Source organism: Sturnira hondurensis, unplaced genomic scaffold, assembly GCF_014824575.4.
Source record: "Sturnira hondurensis isolate 20B ecotype Veracruz unplaced genomic scaffold, ASM1482457v3 Scaffold0009719, whole genome shotgun sequence".
Taxonomy (NCBI): Eukaryota; Metazoa; Chordata; class Mammalia; order Chiroptera; family Phyllostomidae; genus Sturnira; species Sturnira hondurensis.
This window is the reverse complement of record NW_028082350.1, coordinates 15,374,906-15,397,449: the sequence shown is the minus strand read 5'-3', so window position 1 is coordinate 15,397,449 and position 22,544 is coordinate 15,374,906. Positions and strand designations below refer to the sequence as shown.

Genomic DNA, 22,544 nt, shown 5'->3' with positions numbered 1-22,544 from the left:
AGTTAATTTGTCAAGCTTCCTATCTAATTAACATAATTGTTTTTCCCCACCATTTTTCAATCTATCCCTATCTCTTGGTTTTGCTGTTTTGCTACAACTTTCTTTGTACCTGGACAGAAAGAGGTTCGATATCACTTTGGGTCAAATTTTTATGAAAATAATGTTCTGGAAAAGTTTGAAAAAGGTTGAAATTAAAAAAGCTAATTCTGCACAGGAAGCACGCTAATCGATAAATAAAAAGAGAAAAAACATTTCTTTTAGAGTCAAATGACACGCAGCCTGTTTTAAAGGGAACAGCTCTATTACGCAGATGGCCAGACAGACGTGCAAGGAGCACGCTACCGAGAGCGCACCCCTCGGAACGGTTCCTCCCACGGTACTGTGTAAAACGTGTCCTCCGGGAGTGGGCCCTGCTCATCTGACCAAGCGAACTGGCTGTCGCGATGACTCTGCCCCGCGATGCAGAGACCAGGCCCTGACTGATCATCTCTCCAACAATCACTGACCTACACATGAAGTCCAGCATGTGAAGGGCCTTCTGAAGAGCAAATGATGACGTAAAAAGCACAGAAGAGCCTAAAGATCAGACATTGTTTGATGCCAGCAAGTACTACGCTGGGACTGGGCTTGTGGCGGGCGGTGAGCTCTCAAGAACCCAGCAGCACACAGCAGAAGACCGCTGCGGCGGACGTCAAGGAGTCAGGGGAAACTGCCTGAAACTGCCTGAAACTATGGGAAGAAACCGGGAAGAAACCGTCAACCCCGTCTGAGTGGGAAATGCAAGGGAAGGGTCAGTCAGCCCTGGCAGTTCTTCACTCAGTGCTTGCCTTCAGTTTGTCGGGAGACGTGTAAGGAGCCTCGGGGGCGTAGATCCTGAAGATGTCTGCAAGGCAGCAGGCCACCAGCAGGCGGACGTCTTTATCAGGGTGCTTGAGGAAAAAGTCTGAAGCAAGATGTAAAGCCAGGTTTAAATAAAGTTCCTTTTCTTCTTCAGAGTCCTGGTCCATATCCATGAATGTTTTCACAACCATCTATACAAAAATACAATAAGCAATTAACGAAATCCTTCACGTAAAAAAATAAAGTCATTTAAAATAAAAGCCATATTAATTACAAAGATTAAGCTTCCAATAAATGTTTCCATTTTCCTCCCTAAAGGATCTGAGAAAACAAGATCCTCCTAAAACTAAAGGGTAAATAACATTTTTAAAAAGAGTCAATGAAATACTTTTAACTTACCCATCATACATGTTAACCAGATTCTAAAAGTTTAAAACTACACTTACGTGGTGCGTTTGATCTCAGTGTTACAGCTGAACTACACGGAGGATGTCCTCCTTAACAGCATCCTTCTACAATTATATAGCTAATCCTTTCATTAGGAGAAAAAGTATACCTTTCACCAGAAACCTAGAATGACAATTTATTTTTCCATTTGAGCCATAAACCACTCCAGATACACGGATTGATATACTCAGCTAAAAAAGAATTTAGAAACAGAAAGCATGACAAAGATGTATCCTTAAGTGTAAAAAAGCTACCACGAGAGACTACCACAGTATCCGACAAAATATGTCTTGTGCCGCAGTAAAAGAGGACAAGGTACGGACAGTTCATTAATAGGACTTGGGGGCATGCAGAGAGTGAGCCTAGGGACCCTACAAGAAATAGTTCCTTTTACAAAAAACGTTTACATAAAAGTGGGGTGAAAACGAGAGCAGGAGGAACAGTACAGTTTGAACTCTTCAAGTGTTCTCTCTAATTTCAGACTCAGGAGTCACAATGAGCCTTAGTCTGTACTATCCCCACGTCACAGGAGACTTAACAAAACCGCCTCACTTGGCAGGGGCAGGAAAAGTGACCATCTGGTGCCCACTAGGTGGTGCTGCAACTACTGATCACCCAGTAGTGCTGGCCACCAAGTAGCAACGTCTAGGACCTGGTCCTGGAGACAAGCCGCAAAGATTTCCACTCCACCGCCGAGCTAGACTTGGGGAGTGACACACGTCCACTGTGTCCGTGTTGGCGAGTGCTCAGAGCAGCCTTGGGGTGCGTGCTCCCGGGGACACCCGCGGTCCCGCTGGGTCCAGTGCCAGGACAAGCAGCAGACTACCCCCCAGCCCAGCACTACAGTTACTCCCAGGCCGCCACGGCCAGGACCGCTCTCCTGGCTCTTCAGTTTGATTACTGTTGAGATCCAAGCTTTGAGGGCCTAATGTATCGTAAAAAGTCAAAGGGAAACAGACCTACATGCAAAGGGCTGTTCCTTTCTCTACGATCTCGCCACAAAAGAGCAAGAGATTAAGTATATTCTGAGTAAAACGCTACAGGAAACTCTAGAAATTATACAAAGACACCTGACATGTCAACAAATTGTTGTAATCTACACAACCTACAACTGTACTTGTCCATGTCAAGAATTATCATCATCCCACACTAAATCCTGTATTTCTCTAAGAAGGTTGCTAAAAGAATGGGAAGTATAAATTAGAAAATTTAAAGGAGATAAAGTATATTAACCAAATCACTGATGGAAAAAAGCATCTACAAAACACCGGAAATGTACTGCAAACACCAGAGGTGAGCACTGAGCTGACTGGTCTAGGACCAACGAACAAGTTCACTCAAGGGCTAGGTACCAGGTGGGACTCCCTCACCACTGCCTACAGCTGAAATGGTGCTAGGAATGCATCAGTAACTCAGGTGAATCCCCGAAATGGAAAATGATGTCCCTGAAAGCCACTAGGTGCCAGTCAGTGTCTGCATGTGGTCCCTGGGCTCACCGTGAGGGTCTCAGCAAACCACCGGGTGTACTCCTATAACTGCTGAGACACGGACACATCTGGGGAAATGAATGGATCTGCTTCCCTAAAACTTCCATCAAGTCACGAGAATGCAGATACACAGAAAACAAGAAATATCACACACAGAAAGGGCTCATAGCTTGACTATTTTAAATAAAAAATGTAGATGTTCCCAATAGAGAAAATACTCACACAATGGTCAATTGAATCTGCTCAAAAAATATCCATCCCTTTCAATAATAAACATCTGATATTTGAGACCCTAGTATTTCATGCATAAAGATATATAATACTAAGACTTTACATGAAACTTATAGTAGTATTAGGGTTCTTCACTTCTGATGAAAATGAACCATGCAGCAATAACTACAAAATAACTACTACTTTAAATAACTTTTAATAACTTTGCTTTACAGTTCCTGAGCCTTCAATGATTAATTAAGGCAAGTCTTCCTTCCAGTCTTGAAATACAAGTAAATAATAATATACCAAGCAAAATAAATGACTAAGCAGATATAACCTGGAACAGGAAAAAAATACTCAAATAAAAAACAACTGTGGAGAGAAGGGTTTTCAGAAACTACTACAAAGCACACACAGACAAACCAAGGGGGGGGGGGTGGAAGTAAGGGAGAGAGGTGGGTTTGGATGGGGGGGGGAGTTGTGGGGAGAAAATGCAGACAACTGTAATTGAACAATAAAGTAATTTATAAAGCAAACACAAAACCCCCATCTGAACTGACTGATAAATCAGACTACCATTCCCCTTGTCCACTTGGTTCCTTTAAGCACTTTAACGATCACAGAAACCATCATGGCCACAAAGGAAAGGAGGCCCATTCTGAACAATCCTCCTCATCTACATAGGCGTGCGTTCCCTAGCAATCCCGATTCATTGTGCGCGTTAGCAGAGGGAAAAAGCTTACATTAAAGCTCTTTAACTTCCTCTCAAATAACTTACGCAAAAGTAAAGTACAGTCTGAGTAAGGACAGAAACTTAAAACATCCTTCCTCAAAAGGGCTGTTTTTATCAAATAAATGACAGAAGTAGGGGACAACATTCCACACACAAACATGGCTGTGAGGATTGTGGATTTGTTCTTCATACCCACGTACAGGGGCCCGAGGAACTCTAAGCCCCGCCCTTCTGACTGCTCTCTCCCACTAACAGCAGCCAAGGAAACCCTCCAGTTCTCTGCTGCCTCCCCTCCCTGGGCTCCTTTCTCTGCCTCTGCCTGCCCTGACTTGCTTTCTAACGGTGCCTTACCAAGATACAGCACTGGGTGAGCCCCACACCCCAAAGGGATGTCTAAGAACCAGACACAACCCAACTTTACTCACCTTTAACCGCCTCACCATCTCCTCTTTGGATATTTTATCTGAGATTTCCTTGACACCAGGAGGGTAGGTAATTTTTCCATCATTGGTCCTCGTCTTTGAATGAGCCATGACGGAAATATATTTACCCCTGAAACAAGGAAGCAAGATGCAAACCCCAAAATAAGTATAAACAACATTCATAATAAACATGAAAAGTAACCTGCCCACCAGTAATTTGTAACTATCTACATAGCGATTCACTTACCTAATTAATGAAAAGCATTTTACTTAGCATTTCCCAAATTTTTCTTTTTTAATCTTTTCCATTTTCATTTGTGGTGAATTAGTTATTCTGCACTAACCCTCCAACTACAAAAACTATATGCGTGCGAGAAAAATGTCTACACTAAGCATATTTTTAAAGCACTGCATATGGCGTGGATCAAAATCTGAGAGTGCGCAGAAGCCCGCAGAAGGAAACGGCGCGCTGGAGCGTCGCAGCACGTGCATCCGTGCCCACGGGGCACTGGCACCCCTGAAAGGCCCAGAGGGCAGCTGTGCTGTTCTCTCAAGGCACAGAGAGCAGGAAAATGGAGACCTGTCAAAGCAGAACGGGAAGTGACAGACCCTCCTGACACTGATGTGAACGGCGTGCCAAACCCGAAAGGTAAGCATCCACAAAGGAGAGTAAACCAGAAATCAAACTGTGCCCATGCCCCCATCACCCCCTGCCCACGGGACAGCAGAAAAAGCTGTCTCGATAACAATCAAAGTAATAACTGATATACAAGGGACAACAGCTAACGAGTGTTCGCCATGGGCCCGCATATTTACTGGGGTTCACATCACCTAACTAGGCCAGAGAAATCTCAACATGTGAACTCACCGACTGCCGACTCGTGGTACCCCAAGCACCACATCTCAATAATTCCCAGTCCTGCCTAGAGAGCGTTTTCATTCTGTGACTCAAAGAACCCCCACTATCGTGTTTCCAGGACAAAGAACACACCAGGTCAAAAACAACCACAGACCCAGGGGAACAAGGCACCGCAGGCCAGGGCCACAGAAACGCCAGACCTCAGAGGACTTGCCCAGCACAATGACTGCGGATGTCACAGTGACCAGATCACAGAATTATCTGTTCTTACAGTTTCAAAGAGATAAAAGACAACTCTAAAATTTGTAAGGAATAAAAATTATAAAAAGCAAACAAAGACTGAACAAAAAAGCAGAACTTGTAAAAATTGAAAAATGAACTGAAACGAACAACTTAATGGATGAGTTTATAAGATTATAAAAAGTTATTAAAATTAGTGAGCTGGAAGAAAGGTCACAGAGAAAATTATCCAAAAATACAAAAAAGAGAAACATAAAAATAGAATGAACAGAAAAGTAAAGGACAGAAGGGCTTACCTTATGACTCATGGAAATACAAGAAGAAATGAGGCAGAGGCCCCAGTCTGAGAATATCAGAGAATACCAATCCACAAATGCAACGAGCAACACAACTGAATTCAAAATATTATTAATATTAATTCCAGAAAACAAACAAAACCTTAAGGCAGGTGTATCCCCTTGACAGGAAGAGTATGTAAGTTAAAGTCGCAAGTGACTTCTCAAGGATAACAATATAATCCAGAAGATGACAAAACATCATCTCCAACATGGGAAAAGCGTGTGACAGCAAAGCTCAAGTTCACATTCAGGGAATGTCATTTTCAAGAATACAGTGAAACAAAAACAAACCAGCCAAGCAAAAATTAAAAGCTATAATAAATTTATATATATATCACATAAAACACTGCTTAACACTAAGTATGATATACATGATCAGGTTAAAAGACCAAGAGTTTAAGCCCTGGCTGGCGTAGCTCAGTGGATTGAGTACGGGCCTGCGAACCAGACGATCGCGGTTCGATTCCCAGTCAGGGCACATGCCTGGGTTGCAAACCGGTTCCTTGCAGGCTAACTACCAGCAGGGGATGCACAAAAAGGCAACCATACATTGATGTTTCTCTCCCTCTCTCCTTCCCCTCTAAAGATAAATAAATAAATAAAATCTTTAAAAAAAAAAAAAGACCAAGAGTTTAAAATTTCAATATAGAATTCTTAGCAAAACACAGTAAAATATGTAAGTACAAGATGCTGAAAGTAAAAGAATGGAAAAATCCACCATGCAATGACTAAGCAAAGGAGAGTACCCTAAACAACACAGAAATCTCAAAGTAAAAACTAAAAAGGAGGTGCCAGGGCCTGCACACTCAGCAGCAACACACACGCCCGACTCCAAGCACCACTGAAAACTACAGAACCGCCACCACTCGGAACCGCCTGACGGCTGGCTGAATGACAGCTCTAGCACTAGGAATTAGAAGCCACAGTGGGACTGTCAGAGGACAGAGATGCAGACCAAGCTGGTCCCACACGCACGAGTGGTGGATAAAAATCAGGAGGGCTACTCTGGCTGCGGAGGTGCCCCCTGAGGAGCGAGGGGTCCCACCCCACAGCAGCCCATCCCAGGGTTCTCGTGCCAGGAAGAGAAGTCCCTAAACCGCCTGCCTGTGAGAACCAGCGGGTGGTGGCTGAGCGGGAGAGGCTGCTGGAGTCCGAGACGTTCCTCTCACGGGCCCGTGCCCAGACTCACGAGCACTCCCTCCCTCTGAGCCTCAGCGCTGGGCCAGCAGCCCTAAAGCCACAAGACTCCTAAGGCCACGTGAGTTCACTATGAGGGCGAGAGCTGGGGGGACAGCTTTCTCCCAGACAGAGTGCTGGCGGAAGCCATCGTTCCTTTGCTGAGCCCTCGCCCTCAGAGCCAGCAGGCCGGGGCCACATCTGAGTCTCCACCAGCCAGGCTCCCCTGGTTGGCTCGGCCTTGTTCACTCTCTGAGGCCTCACCCCCACACAACCAGTGGGCCCATCCAGGCTGTTTCCAGTAGCCTTTCCTTACAAATGGCCTGTTTTGGTTCAAGCTTCAGATTTTTCCAAAATTTCTCAAACAAGAAGCATCTGGCCTCAAGGAACCCCCACAGCGCTGGCTAAGTGGCCCCAGGCCCAGCACTTGCAGCAGACAGCCTTGGTTTGCAGCTTGAACTCATTTGGGCACAAGCCCAGCATAAGTAGCAGCCAGATGCAGATCTCTTTGTGGGTCATGCTGGGTGGCCCTGGACAGAACACAGGCAGTGGCAGACCTTGGACTGTACTTCCCAGGAGGCCCCAGAGCCAGTGCACCCAGGTTCACTGGGCAGGTTTGGACCACATGGAAGTACCACACCCAACCAGAAGCAACACACTTCAGGAGCAGACTCAGTGGGCACTGGAGCCCCGAGGAAGTCAATCCTGCTCTGTGGGGTGGACCCCTGCACAGCTGATTCTCCAGTGATTGGAGGCTGGCGGTCAGCCGTTGAGACGACCCTTGCAGCCAATCAGCCTGGGGGTAAATCTTGCCCGTTGATGTGCCAACAGCAATCAGGGCTGAACTACAACAGGAGTGCGTACACACCCCATACCAGGCAGAGTCACCTAGAGGGTTGGTTGATCACTAAACCGACAGTCAGGTACAGGGAGGGAGGCTGTGCCACTGGACCCCACAGAACACCTACGACACAAGGCCACTCCATCAGCCAGGGAAACACAGCAGCTCTACCTAACACAGAAAAACCAACCCAGGGAGGTTGCCAAAACGAGGAGACGAAGAAACATGGCCCAAGTGAAAGGACAGAACAAAACTCCAGAAAAAACTAAACATGCAATCTATTGTACTAGACACAGAGTTCAAAACACTGGACATCAGGATGCTCAATGAACTTATGGGAAGAGTAGATGAATATAAACAAAGATATAGGAAATATAAAAGTGGAACTAGAAAACAAAAAGGAACCAATCAAAAATGAAAATGACAATCACTGCAACGAATACATTACAGAGAATCAACAGTGGTGTAGATGGAGCAGAGGCTGGAACCAGAAATCAGGGACACAGGGAAGCAAAAAACACCCAACCAGAACAGCAAAAAAGAACAACAAACCCAGAACATGAGAACAGCGTGAGGAGCCTCTGGGACAACTTCAGGCATACCACCACTCACATCATGGGGGTGCTGGAGGGAGAGGAGAGCAAGAAACTGAAAACCCATTTGAACAATAATGACCTAAAACATGTCTGTTTCGTTTAAGGAAATAGACATACTAGTCCAGGAAGCACAGAGAGTCCCAAACAAGAAGAACCCAGAGTAGCCCACACCAACACACATCATAATTAAAATGCCAATGGTTGAACACAAAAAGAGAGAATCTTCAAGCAGTAGGAGAAAAGCAGTCAGTTACCTACATGGGAGTTCCCGTAAGACTGTCAGCTGATTTCTCAACAGAAACTTTTCACGACAGAGTCGGTGGCAAAAATACTCAAAGCGATGAAAAGCAAGGACCTGCAACCAATATTACTCTACCCAGCAAAGCTATCATTTAAAATGGAAGGTTAAAGAGTTTCCCAGACAGTAAAAAGCTAAAGGATTCATCACCACCAAGCCAGTATTATATATGTTAAAGGGTGTTCTTTAAGAAGGAAAAATAAAAACATGAAAAATATGAACAAAATGGCAATAAACACATATCAATAACCAAATCTAAAAAAATCGAACAAGTGGAGCAGCAACAGCCAACAGATTCATAGATACAGAGGACATCTTGACAGCTGCCAGATGGGAGGGGGGTAGGGAGCTCAGGTCTGAAGGATGAAGGGACTGGGAAGTACAGACTGTAGTCAACAGGACGGTCAAGGGGACGTGAAACACAGCGTGGGAAAGTGCAGTCAACAACTGTCTAATACCCTGCGCTGTGAGGCGAGTGCAAGACCTATGGGGTGATCACTTAGTCCCGTAATGTCTAATCCCTGGGGCTGGGTGCACACCTGAAATTAATAATAATAATGTATGTCAATTACAATAGAAAAATACAAATATAAAGCAGAAATGAAAACCAGAAACAGAAATCAGGTAATTCTAGTTCACACACACACACACGCACACACAACACCCACATACATGTGTCCATAAGACCTGTATAAAAATGTTCACAGCAATACCATTTATATTAGTCAAAATGAAAACACAAATGCCTATCGACAGCAGGATAACAGGTAAACTGCAGTGTATTCATGACAGTGGAACAAGCACAGTTACAGAGTAAAGTAAACGGCGGCTACACACAATATGGACTATCAAAGGAAGTTATGTGAAAGAAGCCAGACACAAAACACGACAGTGTGAACACTACTTACACAAGTTCAAAGCCAAGGAAACCTGATCTATGCAGTTAGAAGTCAGGAGAGCAAAAACCTGGATTGGGAAACACAGCTGACAGAGAAACTGGGGGGTTTCTTCCAGACTGTCTCTGAGAAACCATATGTGGGTGACATACTGTCTTCGCTTCGTGTGAAGTTACAGCCGCATATAATTTTAACATTTTTCTGAACTACATCATATTTCAACAACAAAAACTCCAAACATTTAAAAATTTTAAAGTACTTCCTAATGATGAATGAATTAAAAGAAAACAAGCACAGGATTAACACAGTCAAAAATCACAGTCTGATCTTGTAAATTTTTGATTTAACATTTGAAAATTCAGTAAAATGGAGAAAATCTACACCTTGCCAAAAATAATCAAGAAGAAAAAACACTATTAAGAAACTAAATAATTAATTAATCTTTTCACAAAAATAAAATACCAAAGTCTAGGGAGCTTTCTGAGAAGGTTCTACCCAGTAACTGGGAAGCAACTGACGACAGCCCCTCGGCACCCACGGTGTCACTGCTGTGAACAGGCGGACTGACAGAAGCAGTCACTGGCGGCCATCACGCTTCTGGAAGCAGCCAGTCTCTGAAGGTCACACCCTGCACGGCCCCACTTGCTTAAGCCTCCTCCAGGCGACGCGGCTACAGACACAGACGGCGAGCGGGTGAGCAGCAGCCGGCAGGCGTGGTGAGCACGTGGAAGCGCGAAGGGATTCCTCGACAATTTTGCATCTTGATGGGGGGGCCTGAACCCACACACAGGACACCCCCATAGGACTTCTCTCTCTCTCTCTCTCTCTCTCTCTCTCTCACACACACACACACACACACGTCACGCAAAAATGCGAAAAACTGAGTAAGGTTTGTAATCTAACATTGTCACACCAAAGTCCATTTCCGAACCTAATGCTGTAGTATAGTTACATAATCACACGTCACCACTGGTGGAACACAGGTGACAAGTTCACAGGGCCCTATGTACTATTTTTTCTGCAACTTGGTCTATAATTATTCCACAAAAAAGGGTTTTAAAAGCCGGAACCATCAATTATATTCATAGGAATAGCAACCAAAAGTTAAAAAATAGTTTACATTGAAAAGCATAAACTACCCAGGAATAAATCTAACAAAAGGTGTTCAAATTTTATTGACAGGTTTATATTTTTGAAAAAAAACTTATAGGTAAATGCACAAGGCCAAGAATGCCAAGATACTGAAAGGAAAACACAGTAAATTCATGCCTTGTACCAGGTACTAAAACCCATTATAAAGCTAAAGGAATTTAGGTGGTATGGGACTGGTACAGAAAGAGTTCAATGGGAAGTATCAGGCATCCTAAAAACAGACCTACACAACATGAAGCTCTATGTATAAAAACAGAGGCAGGGTACAACAGTAAGAAAAGGGCAGGGAGAACAAAATAAAAAGCTGTGACTACCATTTAGTATTTTAACAATAAGTCTTCCAACCATGAACTCTAGATGTCTTTCATTTATTTATTTTTTTACTTCTTTCATCATTGTATTGTTAGTTTTCAGTGTATAAGTCTTTAACATCCTTGGTAAATTTTATTCCCAAGTTATTTTTCTTTTTGATGCTATTATAAAAGTATTGTTTTGTTCATTTCCTTTTCAAACAGTTCATTGTTAATATATAGAAACATAACTGATTTTTACATGCTGATCTTTTTTATATTTTGCAACTTTACTAAGTTTGTTTATTAGTTCTAATAGGTTTTTCCTAGGGTTTTAGGGCTTTCTACATATAACACCATGCCATCTGTAAACCAAGAATTTTACTTCTTCCTTTCCACTCTGAATGTTTTTTATTTATTTCTCTTGCCTGATTGCTCTGGCTTGGACAACTGAATGGGAAAGGCAGAATTGCAAATCCTGGTCTTAGAGGAAAAGCCTTCCATTTTTCACCACTGAGAAATGCAAATCAAAACCACAAGGAGGCATCACTTCCTACCTGTTAGAATGGTCATTACCAAAAAAAAAAAAAGAGAGAGAGAGAGAGAAAATCAAGTACTGCTGAGGATGTGGAGAAACTGGAACTCTTGTGCACTGTTGGGAGGAATGTGAAATGATGAGGTCAACTAGGGAAAACAGCATAACGGTTCCTGTGAAAAAGTTCAAAATATATCTACCATGTGATCCAGCAATCCCAGTCCTGGCTATTTTATCCAAAAGAATGGAACTCAAGAAGAGATTATCCGCATATCCACATGCACTGCAGCACCATTCAGCAAAAAGGAAGGAAGAGATCCTGCCGTTTGCAATGATATGCATGGACCTGGGAGACATCACCCTGAGAGAAAGCAATCAGTCATGCTGCAACGTTGCGTGGCCCCACTCACACGAGGCACACGCACCAGTCAAACTCACAAAAGCAGAGACAGAACAGCGGCTGCCAAGGGATGGGAGGAGGGGAACCGGGGAGTCGGTCAGCTGTGTACAATTACAATGACCCCAAACCGCTGGGTCCCAGAAACCTGCTGGACCACACTGTGCCTCGCACGCTACAGCGGTGCGGGTTCAAAGAAGGCAGGCCTCGTGTTCAGTGTTCTTACAAAATAAAAAAGCAAAGGGCACCAGGAAACTTGGGAGTGATGGCTGTGTCCATCACCTTGACCATGGTGACAGTATCGTTTGTGTGTGCATCTGTCCCAACTCATCAAATTACTCACTAAATATATGCAGTATTTCTGTATATCAGTTATACTTCAATAAAACTGTAAAAATAAATAAAAGAAACCTTTCAGGCACCCTTTGGGAAATAAACATTTCCCCCCATTTGCTGGGGAAAACAAGGGGAAGAGGGGAAAAAAGAAACAGGAAGTGGCCAGGAGGCAGTTACACCTGCAGAGCGGTGTCGGAGCTGGAGAAAGGGTTAGGAGTCCTCAGTGACAGAGAAGACCTGGGGCACTCACTGGTAAAGCATTCAGGCAGACTCATCCAGTGAGACCAGGGGCAAGCTTAGAAAGAGACGAGAAGATCTAGGTTTAAGAAATGGGCAAAGGCAAAAGAGCTTGCAAAGGAACCTGAGAGTTACTGAAGAGGCAAGGAGAGGACCCTGGAAAAGCTGGGTCGGAAAGTAAGGCGTAGTAAATCAAGTCTCAAGACAGGGAATGGCCCACAGTCCTGGGTGCTGCAGGGATCTCAGGATGAAAAATTACAAAGGCCCCACTAAGGGATTAGCTGTAACTGGCATGATGGCTGCACATTTCATCACATTCGCTAAATATTATGGAATTGTACACTTGAAATGAGTGAATTTTATTAATTTTATGGCATGTCAGTTACACCTCAATAAAGTTGCTTAACTTTTTATCATTTTAAATACACTTGTAAATTCTGAGACACTTCCACATCTATACGGGGGAAGGTACTGAAGCCACCCCTCACATCATACACAAAATGAACGCCGGGTGGATTAGTAACTTAAACATGGAAGCAAAATGTAAAAGCTTCTAGAATGTGATACAGTAGAACAACTTCATGACCTCAGGTTAGCAAAAGCATGACCTGTCTAGCAAGAACCCACCTCATAGCTCTGTTCTTTCAACCAAAGAACAAGGCACTGAGCAAAAGCCAAGACAAATCATCCCAGGAGTAAGTAAATAAATGGGTCAAGATCCCCACTTTTCCCCGGAACCAGGGGTGGCAGAAACTGTCTTCACCTTGCCTGCACACCACCCATAACAACAGACACACCACTGTGAGCACAGGCCGTAGCTAAATAACGCAGACCATGTGCCTCTGTACAATATATTCACCCAGAGAGTACAAATTTATCAAGTGTCCATTACTCTCAGAACTCTTCAGCAGTGAGTGGGATGGGTCTCAAAATCAAAGGGAACAGACATCCCCTAAATAATTAAATCACGGCCCTGGCTGGTGTAGCTCAGTGGACTGAGTGTGGGCCTGTGAACCACACGATCGCAGTTCGACTCCCAGTCAGGGCACATGCCTGGGTTGCAGGCCAGCAGGGGACTCACAAGAAGCAACCATACATTGATATTTCTCTCCCTCTCTCCTTCCCTTCCCCTCTTAAGGTAAATAAATAAAATCTTAAAAAAAAATTAAATCATAATAAACTCTAAAACTTCAAACAAGCTTAGAAAAATTTATAAACAACTAAGGTGGTATCTCATTTTGGTTTTAATTTGCATCTCTCTGATAGCTAGTGATATCGAGCATCTTTTCATGTGTCTCTGGATCCTCTGTATGTCCTCCTTGGAGAAATGTCTGTTCAAGTCCTTTGCCCATTTTTTAATTGGGTTGCTCGTCTTCTTTGAGTGGAGTCGAGTGAGTTCTTTGTATATTTTGGAAATTTAACCTTTGTGTGAAGTATCACTGGCAAATATGTTTTCCCAAACAGTTGCTTCTCTTTTAATTTTGATACTGTTTTCCTTAGCCATGCAGAAGCTTTTAATTTTGATGAGATCCCATTTGTTTATTCTTTCCTTTATGTCCCTTGCTCTAGGGGACGTATCAGTAAAAATCTTGCTGCGTGGAATATCTGAGATTTTCCTGCCAATGTTCTCCTCTAGGGCTTTAATGGTTTCACGGCTTATATTTAAGTCTTTTATCCACCTTGAATTAATTTTGGTGTATGCTGTAAATTGCNTTACTCTCCTCTACCCTGCCAACCCCACCTCTCACTATTTTTCCCCTTCCTGCTCTTGATTAGATTATTAAAACTTTCTTTATTTTGTTTTATTTTTTCTGCTTATTTAAAAGCTATACATAACAATTCATGATAGCCAAGAGTTGGAGGCAACCTAGATGCCCATCAGTAAATGACTGGATCAAAAAGCTATGGTACATTTACACAATGGAATTCTATGCTGCAGAAAGGAAGAAGGAGCTCCTACCTTTTGCAACATCATGGATGGAACTAGAGAACATTATGTTGAGCGAAATAAGCCAGGCGGTGAAAGACAAATACCATATGATCTCACCTTTAACAGGAATCTAAACAACAAAACAAACAAGCAAGCAAAATATGACCAATGACACTCAAATATGGAACAGGCTGACAGGGTCCAGAGGGGAGAGGGGAGAGAATCATAGGGGAAAAGGGGAGGGACTCACATGAATAAGTATAAAGAACACATGGACAATAATTAAGGTGGGGGTAGGAAATGGGAGGGAGGTGGGGAGCACTGGGGGGGGGGCAGGGCAGGGAATATAAAACAGAAAACTGTACTTGAATAAGAATTAAATTTAAAAAAATTAAAAAAAACAAGTAAGGGAGGAAGGGTAAAAAGGACAGAGAAAACAAACTGACTAAATCTCAGCAAAGAAAGTGTGCGGTGGTGCCGGTGTAGAAGTGAGACTTGAAGGAAACAGGGGAAGGAAGTGGAAGAAGCGAAGGGGCTCTGGGTGGGGCGGGGGATAAGAGCCAACAAAGGAGCAGGCTGCACAGCACGCCCCCACTCAGTTGCCACGGCAACACCACTGTGGGCAGAGGTCTGGCGCCCCTCTGCAAAAACACAAAGGCTGTGCCTCCAGTAAGGCGCACTCATTGGCCCTTGTCCAGTCAGCAAACTCTCTGTGTCACCCCTTAGAATCTCCAGTCTACCTTCAAACTTTCCCTGACCTCTCCAGGCAGAAGTAGGCTCCTTCCTACAAAGCTCAGCAAACTTGGAACGTGTCACCATTAGCCTTCATCACATCGTATTTAACAAACTGTTTATTTCTGTGTCTCTTCCTTCTACCACACTATAAGCTCCTAAGACAAGAATAGTATATTATTCTATGCTGGCATCTATCACAGACTGCAGCACAAAGTGGGTGCTCAGAAAACACCTGCTGAGTGAATGGGCAGAACTACGCTGGGAAATGGTGGCCACCACGGGCAGTCAGGCTAGACGGAGGGGAGTTCAGTGCAGGAAGACCAGTTAGGGAGCTGCTGCCCAGTCCCCAGTAGGAAGCAATGAGTAGCTGGCGGCAAGGGATGACTAGAAAACAAGAAAAGTGACTCAGAGACTTGTGAATGACTATAAGGAAAGGACAAGATTATTACAAGATTCAAAGCTCTTGTTCCTGGAAAGTCAATTAAGCATTTATTGAGAATTTACCTTGTGCAATGTAATGTGCTAGCATCAGGAAGGCAGTAATAAAACAAAATCTCTATCCTCATTGTAATAAAATCAGAGATCAAAGCTTGGGGAAAACTGTTTGGTCTAGAAAGCAAGTGGAGATGTAGATGTAAAGTTCTGGGAAAAAGTTAAGGCCAGAAAATATTTTAGGATGATGTCAGCTTTAAGCTCTGTGGGTTTATAAGATCAATAAAGAAAATGTGTAGAGTGAGCCGAGATACTGAGAATGAACGTTGAGGAAATATCTATATTGCTATGAGAGTAGACGGAAATCAGAAAGGAAGACAGGAGTCAAAAAAGGTGGAAAATAAGAATAAAGTGGGCTTTTTTTTTAAGTTCAAAGATGGTGTGATGATATGCAATGCTAAAACATACAAAATGACCTCAGCAAATACTCTCTTTGACTTGGCAAGGTGATTTTTAAGTGTCCAGAGAAGAAAAAGAATGAACGCCAAATTACAAGGTATGAGAAAAAAGGTGGACAGGAGACAAGGGGAAAAGAGAGAGAGCAGTGCAGACGAGGGGGGAGGAGGAGACCAAAGCAGTGGGCTCTTCCACGCTGACCGGAAATCAGTGGGAAAAAGGTGCTGATACCCAGCCGCTCCTCTGAACTTAAATGAGTGTCACGGAAATTATCCAACCTAATTCCTTTCATCTTTGTGGAATCTCAATTATTCACACATAAGGAAGGTATGGCAGATACCCTGAAGATGAGGAAATATAAACCGTACTTACAAAACAATCTACATGAAACCGACCCATCAGAATCCATTTTATACACTGCATATACTATAGACTAGCATGACAATTAAGTTCTTTCTCCATTTAAAATTTACCACCAATTTACAGTAAAACTAAAATAATGTACAATTTCCCTACTTTTAAAGGGCAAATTGAAACAAATATTTGCAGAAAGCCATTAAGTTTAGAAAGTAACATATGCAGTCATAAATATTTGCATTTTTAAGTGCACATGAACAGTAAGGGAAACACAAAAGAACATTCTAATACTAAACAACTTCTACAGCCTTTGAATAAATAAGCTCAAATAAAACAATAAAACCATCATTAAAGAAACCACTGATTTTGTTTTACATCACACTAATGGCTTTAGGAAGGAAAAAACCAGAAGAGCATCAGACCCTAAATAAGAGACAGCAGTCCAATATTGAAGGCCCTTTCAATGCACAGAAGAGAACAGAACACTTACTTCGTTAAAGGGAAAGGGCAAGAGCAGAAGCAATACTCGTATTTCTTAATTAATCTGGGAAGAAATAAAGACAGGGATCTGTCATTTTCATGATGATTTTTCTTTGAATTCTAGTATGCGCCAAGAAGTTCAGTCACAGAAATTGAAGCATACCACTATTAAAATCCCAACCTGACCACGTTTATTAAAAGCTGTTTTCCCTCCTGGGACTTTACTCCAGGTCTGAGGTTTAATTAGAAGGAAAGGAGCACAAGCTTTTGTGAAGAGTCTGGTCAACTGCAAAAAGCAGTTTTCCCACAACCGGTACCTGACATAACCAGCAGATGGCGCTCTCCATAAAGACAACCCTCACTAACACAGTCACTACACAGGAGTTGGGCATTCTTGGCCAGGGACAATTAAAAAGCTAATGGGGATATTTTCTAACAGAAAAAAAGACAAAATAAATTATCCTGTTATCCCCTAAGGATAAAACTTTCAAGCTATGTTTACATATTTCCCAACTATTTCAACTAAAAAGCGAATTTTCCCCATATGCAATGTTACCACTAACCTACCATTCAACTTGAATTAATCCTTAATAATTCAAATTAACTATATTGAAGTTGTCCCTGTTTTTCCTATGTGTTCTGGTAAAAACAAAGTGATTTCAAATGCTTAAGGAAGACCTTTTAGAAAGTTGACCCATTCTTTTCATATTTTTGTTGATGTTTATTTATAAAAGGTTAAACACAGTTTTACTCTCTTGCCTACATTCTTTTTAAGGAAATCAGTGTTCTAGAAGGGAGTAGAGTTACAGAAACCGGTTCAAACAGAAAGAACCCCAAGCCCTGGAACACCTCAACTAACACCAGACTCCCACTTAAGCAACAGAAAATGTTCGGCTGAGTCCCTTTGCAGCAGTACTTTTCATACTAATAGTGATACTACCTCTCATTGACTGAATGGCTGCTATTTCCCTAGTAAGTAGTCAGGTCCATGCCCCATTCAGTGGGGGAAAGAACCATGCACTTCACTGTTCACATCAAACCTCCAGCACATATTCCTGCACAGCCCCTCCCTCTCAGGCCGCCTCCACCTCACGGAGCAAACAGAGCTGTCCACGGGAGCCCTCCCAGGACCCCGGCACTAAATCTACTTGCTCACCTGCTATGTTTGTACACACTCCCTGCTTCCTTCCTGTTACCACAAAGTATGCAGCCCCCCCACCCCGCCCCATCACCACCACTACATCAAAACTTAATGCCTTACCAGGTGCACAAAACTGCACCCATGCAGGTTTCTCAGAGACCCTCACTTCATTAGTTGCCTCCCATTTCCTCTATTTCCACTAGACCCTTTCTCTCAGTGTGCAATATTCTGTTCTAGAAGAAAGGCGGGAAGGGAAAGAAAATACAATGCACCTGCTTAGACTCCAAATGCCCTCCCAGCTACTTACTGTCTCTTCTCTCCAATGACCTTCCCAGCCAAGCTTCTCAAAGCACAGCCACACTTTCTCCCTCCGCATTTTCAGCTCCACCCACTTTCTTTTTTTTAAAAATTTTATTTATTTATCTTTAGAGGGGAAGGGAAGGAGAGAGGGAGAGAAATATCAATGTACGGTTGCCTCTTATGCATCCCCTACTGGGAACTGGCCTGCAACCCAGGCATGTGCCCTGACTGGGAATCGAACCGTGATTCTCTGGTTCGCAGGCCCGTGCTCAATCCACTGAGCTACACCAGCCAGGGCTCCACCCACTTTCCATACCAACCTAATCTTGGGTCCAACGCCCACCACCGTCACCCACAGAAATGCTTTTGCCATAAGCATTGTGGCAGACGTCAAAACAGACAACAGACTGTCCTTTTCCTGCATCCATGCCCTTGCAAGGTGACTGTGCTGCTCCTCCCATCAAGTGGTAAGAGTGTTAAAAAAGATGATTAGTGGTGGAAATTGGGGCGGCGGGGGGCGCAGGGGGAGCAAGAGTGTTTCCCAGCAGTTGAAAGTGACATGTTCTTATAACTTATTTTGGCCAATGGGATGCTGGGCAACTTAATGACTGCTTGTGCCACTGGGTTCACTGGCTGGAGCTCTCAGGGCTCTGCTCCTAACACAGGCACAGCCCCGCAGTGTCCCGCTAGGCGAGGCCCTCGCACTCCCCCCAGGATCACCACGAGCAGGCCGGCCGCGGCCAGACCACCAGGGGACCCCAGGCATCTACCGAGAGATGCATGAGTGGCATCGGCTACAGTGACCCAGACCGGCAGGACCACCCGGACTCAACCTGCCAACCCACGGGGTTGGGAGCTACACAAATGGTGCTTGTTCTAAGCACCATTTCGGAGCTTGGGCAGTAAATGTTGAGCGGATAACCTTTTCAAAGTCACCGACTTCCATGTTGTCAAAGCAAAGCAACACTCTTCTCGTCCTTACTGCACTGCTCTCGGCAGTGTGAGGATGTCGGGCTGCAGCGTCCTCCTCCAACCCCCCTCTCTACACCACGCTGCTCATTTTTCTCCTTCCCCACTCCCCACACCCGTGTCCTCTGTCTCCTCCTCCTGCAGAAGTTCAGTTCTGGAACCTTCATTCACTGTTTAACCTGTACACGTCTCTTCTTGCACGGCGTCTGCCCAAGTCTTCTTAGCGCTACCCCAGAGACTCCCAAGCACCCATCCGCACCAAGTGCGCACCCACACGCACCAAGTGCGCACCGCACCCACAGCCCCCCTTTAACTCCGATGCGCAGGTGCCACTGTCCACTGCGCACTTCCACCGGGGCATCCTCGAAGGCACCTTCGACATAAAAAACCCCAAACCAAACAACATACTTTCGCCGAACTCCTTCCCTCTTAAAACACACACACACACACACCCCTCCTTTTTCAATCTTTTCTTTGTAATTAGTCCCTAGTGTACCCCGACTTGTTCTTCCCAGAACACTGGGAGTGACCCTTAATAGTTCTCTTTCAACATTTAAAAGCAGCCGTTGAGTCTGTGAACCTTAACTGCGAAACAGAAAGGACGCCCGCCCTCACGTGGCCGGCAGTTCGCCACTCACTTCACCACCCCCGAATCTCAGCCACCCTCCGATTCAGCCTCCACAGAGCAGCCGCATCCATCTTACCAGGCTCATCTCTTCATAGCGCCGCCGCTCACTTAAAAGTCCGAAACAGGTCCCATTGCCCCTGGAGTAAGTCCCCAGCACACTCCAGCTGCCTCTAGTGCCCCAGCCTCGGAGTGTGCTCTTTCTCCCCCTTCGGACTCTTACCTGCTCTCTCACTCTGCTCCTGCCTGGCTGACGCGGACTTCTCGAGATTCCCATGTCCATTTCTCTGGGACACGGCCCCCAATCAGGCGAGCTAAATCAAGTCCCTACCACACGCTGTCACACTGCCCCGTCCTTTTCCGAAAAACTCCCCATAACTGCAAAGATGTATCCTCTAACGCCTGGCTCCCCTTCTACAATGTAAACTGTGAGAGCAAGAATCCTACTTTGTTCGCCTAACACAATGACAACCAAAATGCAAGGGCTCAACAAGTATCTTTAGTCATGAATCATAAAATCATGCCCATTTAACAAGTGAGCAGACTGAGGATTAGAGGGATTAATTATGTCAAAGTGAGCCAGCAACTGAGCTGACCTAACCCGTATATAATTCCCAAGGCTTCTCCCCTTACCTTAATGGTTCGCAGTCTACGGAGCACACCTGCATCCCCTAATACTCAGGCTGAACTTGGACTTGAAAAAACTTCTGTATTTCTACATGCAAAGTTGACTACCAATGCACCCTAACAGCACAAAAGTATGAACAGTCCAAACATCTATGACCCAGTGAATGTATAAACAAAATTTGTTATATGCACACAATGAAATACTACTCAGAAATAAAAGAAACAATAAGGATGATCCTCAAAAACATTCAAGGAAAAGAAGCCAGACACAAAAGACTGCATATTACGTGATTACATTCACATGAAACATCTGGACAGGGAAACAGAAAACAGGTCAGTCGCCACGTGGGGCTGGCGGGGAGGGAAGTGACTGCAAACGAATGAACGGTCTTCAGAGGATGTCAGTGCACACTAAAGTTACTAAAAATCACTGACTTGCACACACAGGAGATAAGTGTGTCAAAGGAAACACAAAAGAAGGGCAATTCATCCTGTCCAAGACGAAGAGAAAGTCCTAGCTGCCCATCAGAGAGCTGGAATGTCAGCTATACTGTGGGACCCAAAGGGGAGGCTGGGTGAGGGTCCCGGCAGAGGAGACTGAGTAACACGAGAGGACAAAGACATGTCTGATGCAAAGAACAAAACAAACACAGCTGTCTGTTATAATATACGTGTGTTTCCAGGAAAACCTGACATTCTGCAGAATCACACTTTCGAAATAATGGACAGAACATTAGCAAAACAACAACGATCCCCACAAAATACTAGCACAGTCAGTCTACACTGGCATTTGTTCCCAACATCATAATAAAATTTTCAGCCCTAAATCATCTTGAAGTCAGGCTTTCTCCTTAAAGTTATGTCCTTGTAGGTACTTATCTCCAATAGAAAAAATTTTAGCAAAATTAAAATTTTAATCCAGTGTTAAATGTGGGGGAAACGACCTCACAGATACTTCACATGCACTCTAAGCTGCACCAGATAGCTTCATAGAGAAACATTACGGCCCTGGCTGGGCAACTCGGTTGGTTAAAGCGCTGTCCTGAGATGCCAAGGATGCAGGATTGATCCCCAGTGAGCGCACGTACAGAATCAACCAATGAGTGCATCAGTAAGTGGAAAACAAATCAATGTCTCTCTCTCAAATCGATCAATAAATTAAAATTTTTAAAAAAGATTAGGGATTCTCCAAACTATTAAATCTCCTGCGTGTAATAAACAAAGGTAATTTCACAGAGGGATTTTTAGTTGTTCTGCACCACATCTACGAATCACTTACAGGCCGTATTTTCCTTCATAGCACAATACTACTAAACAATTTTTTTGTCAAATGCCTAGATCCAACAGGACTTCAAATACAACATATGCTCCCACATTTTATGATTTCTTTTTTTTAATTTTTATTGAGATACAACTGACATATTAGTCTCAGGCATATGATGTAATGATTCAATTTCTAATTATTCAATTTATGTAGATACTGGGTTAACATCCAGCACCATAGTTCCAAACTGCCTCGTGAAGAGAACTTCCGAGAGCCACTCGCTCAGCAACTTCAGGTGAATAATGCAGTACCAATGACCATGGCTGCACCACCGAGGACACGGCCTACAACACAGCCCATGACTTACTTGGTTTGTTTCTGCAAGTTTGCACCTTTTGGCCTCTTTCACCCACCCCTTCAACTCTGGCAACCACCAATCTGTTCTTTGCATGCATGTGTTGGGACTTTTGTTTTTTGTTGTTAAGATTCTTTCTTTGACTCACGTCACGCAGCATGATGCCCTCAGTGTCCACCCATGTTGTCACAAACAGTCAGATTTCCACCTTTTTTAACGATTGAAAACCACACATGCTCTTTAATCCTTCATCCACTGATGCACATTAATAAATGCAGTTACTCATCTTAAAATTAATTTTGACCTCTTTCCTACTTTTTCTCAGGAAAACAAACTAGCTGCATAAAGAACATCAATGTAAAAATAGTTTTGCTATCTTTCACTTTGAAAGAAGATACGTCTTTTCAATCCCCTGGCAAACAAATTTTCCTCCACTAAAAAGGTAAAACTCAGAAAATGAACTATACTACAAAAATACCACTCAGAAATAGACTTTAAAACATCGACTGTCTTCTGAGATGCGAACAGACAGCCCAGTAG

The 22,544-nt window shown here is 43.7% G+C and overlaps 1 protein-coding gene across 2 annotated transcripts in view; it reads right to left on the bottom strand.

The window, feature by feature from the left end:
• Positions 1–22,544, bottom strand: part of PDS5B (PDS5 cohesin associated factor B) — a 140,552-nt gene that overhangs the window by 95,748 nt on the left and 22,260 nt on the right. For both annotated transcript variants that reach the window (XM_037057639.1, XM_037057640.1), the window contains exons 2-3: positions 4,146–4,272; positions 828–1,031 (exon numbers count right to left, since the gene is read on the bottom strand). In XM_037057639.1, coding sequence (XP_036913534.1) covers positions 828–1,031; positions 4,146–4,253 — 312 coding nt within the window. In that variant the 5' untranslated portion in view covers positions 4,254–4,272. The remainder of the gene's footprint in view (positions 1–827; positions 1,032–4,145; positions 4,273–22,544) is intronic.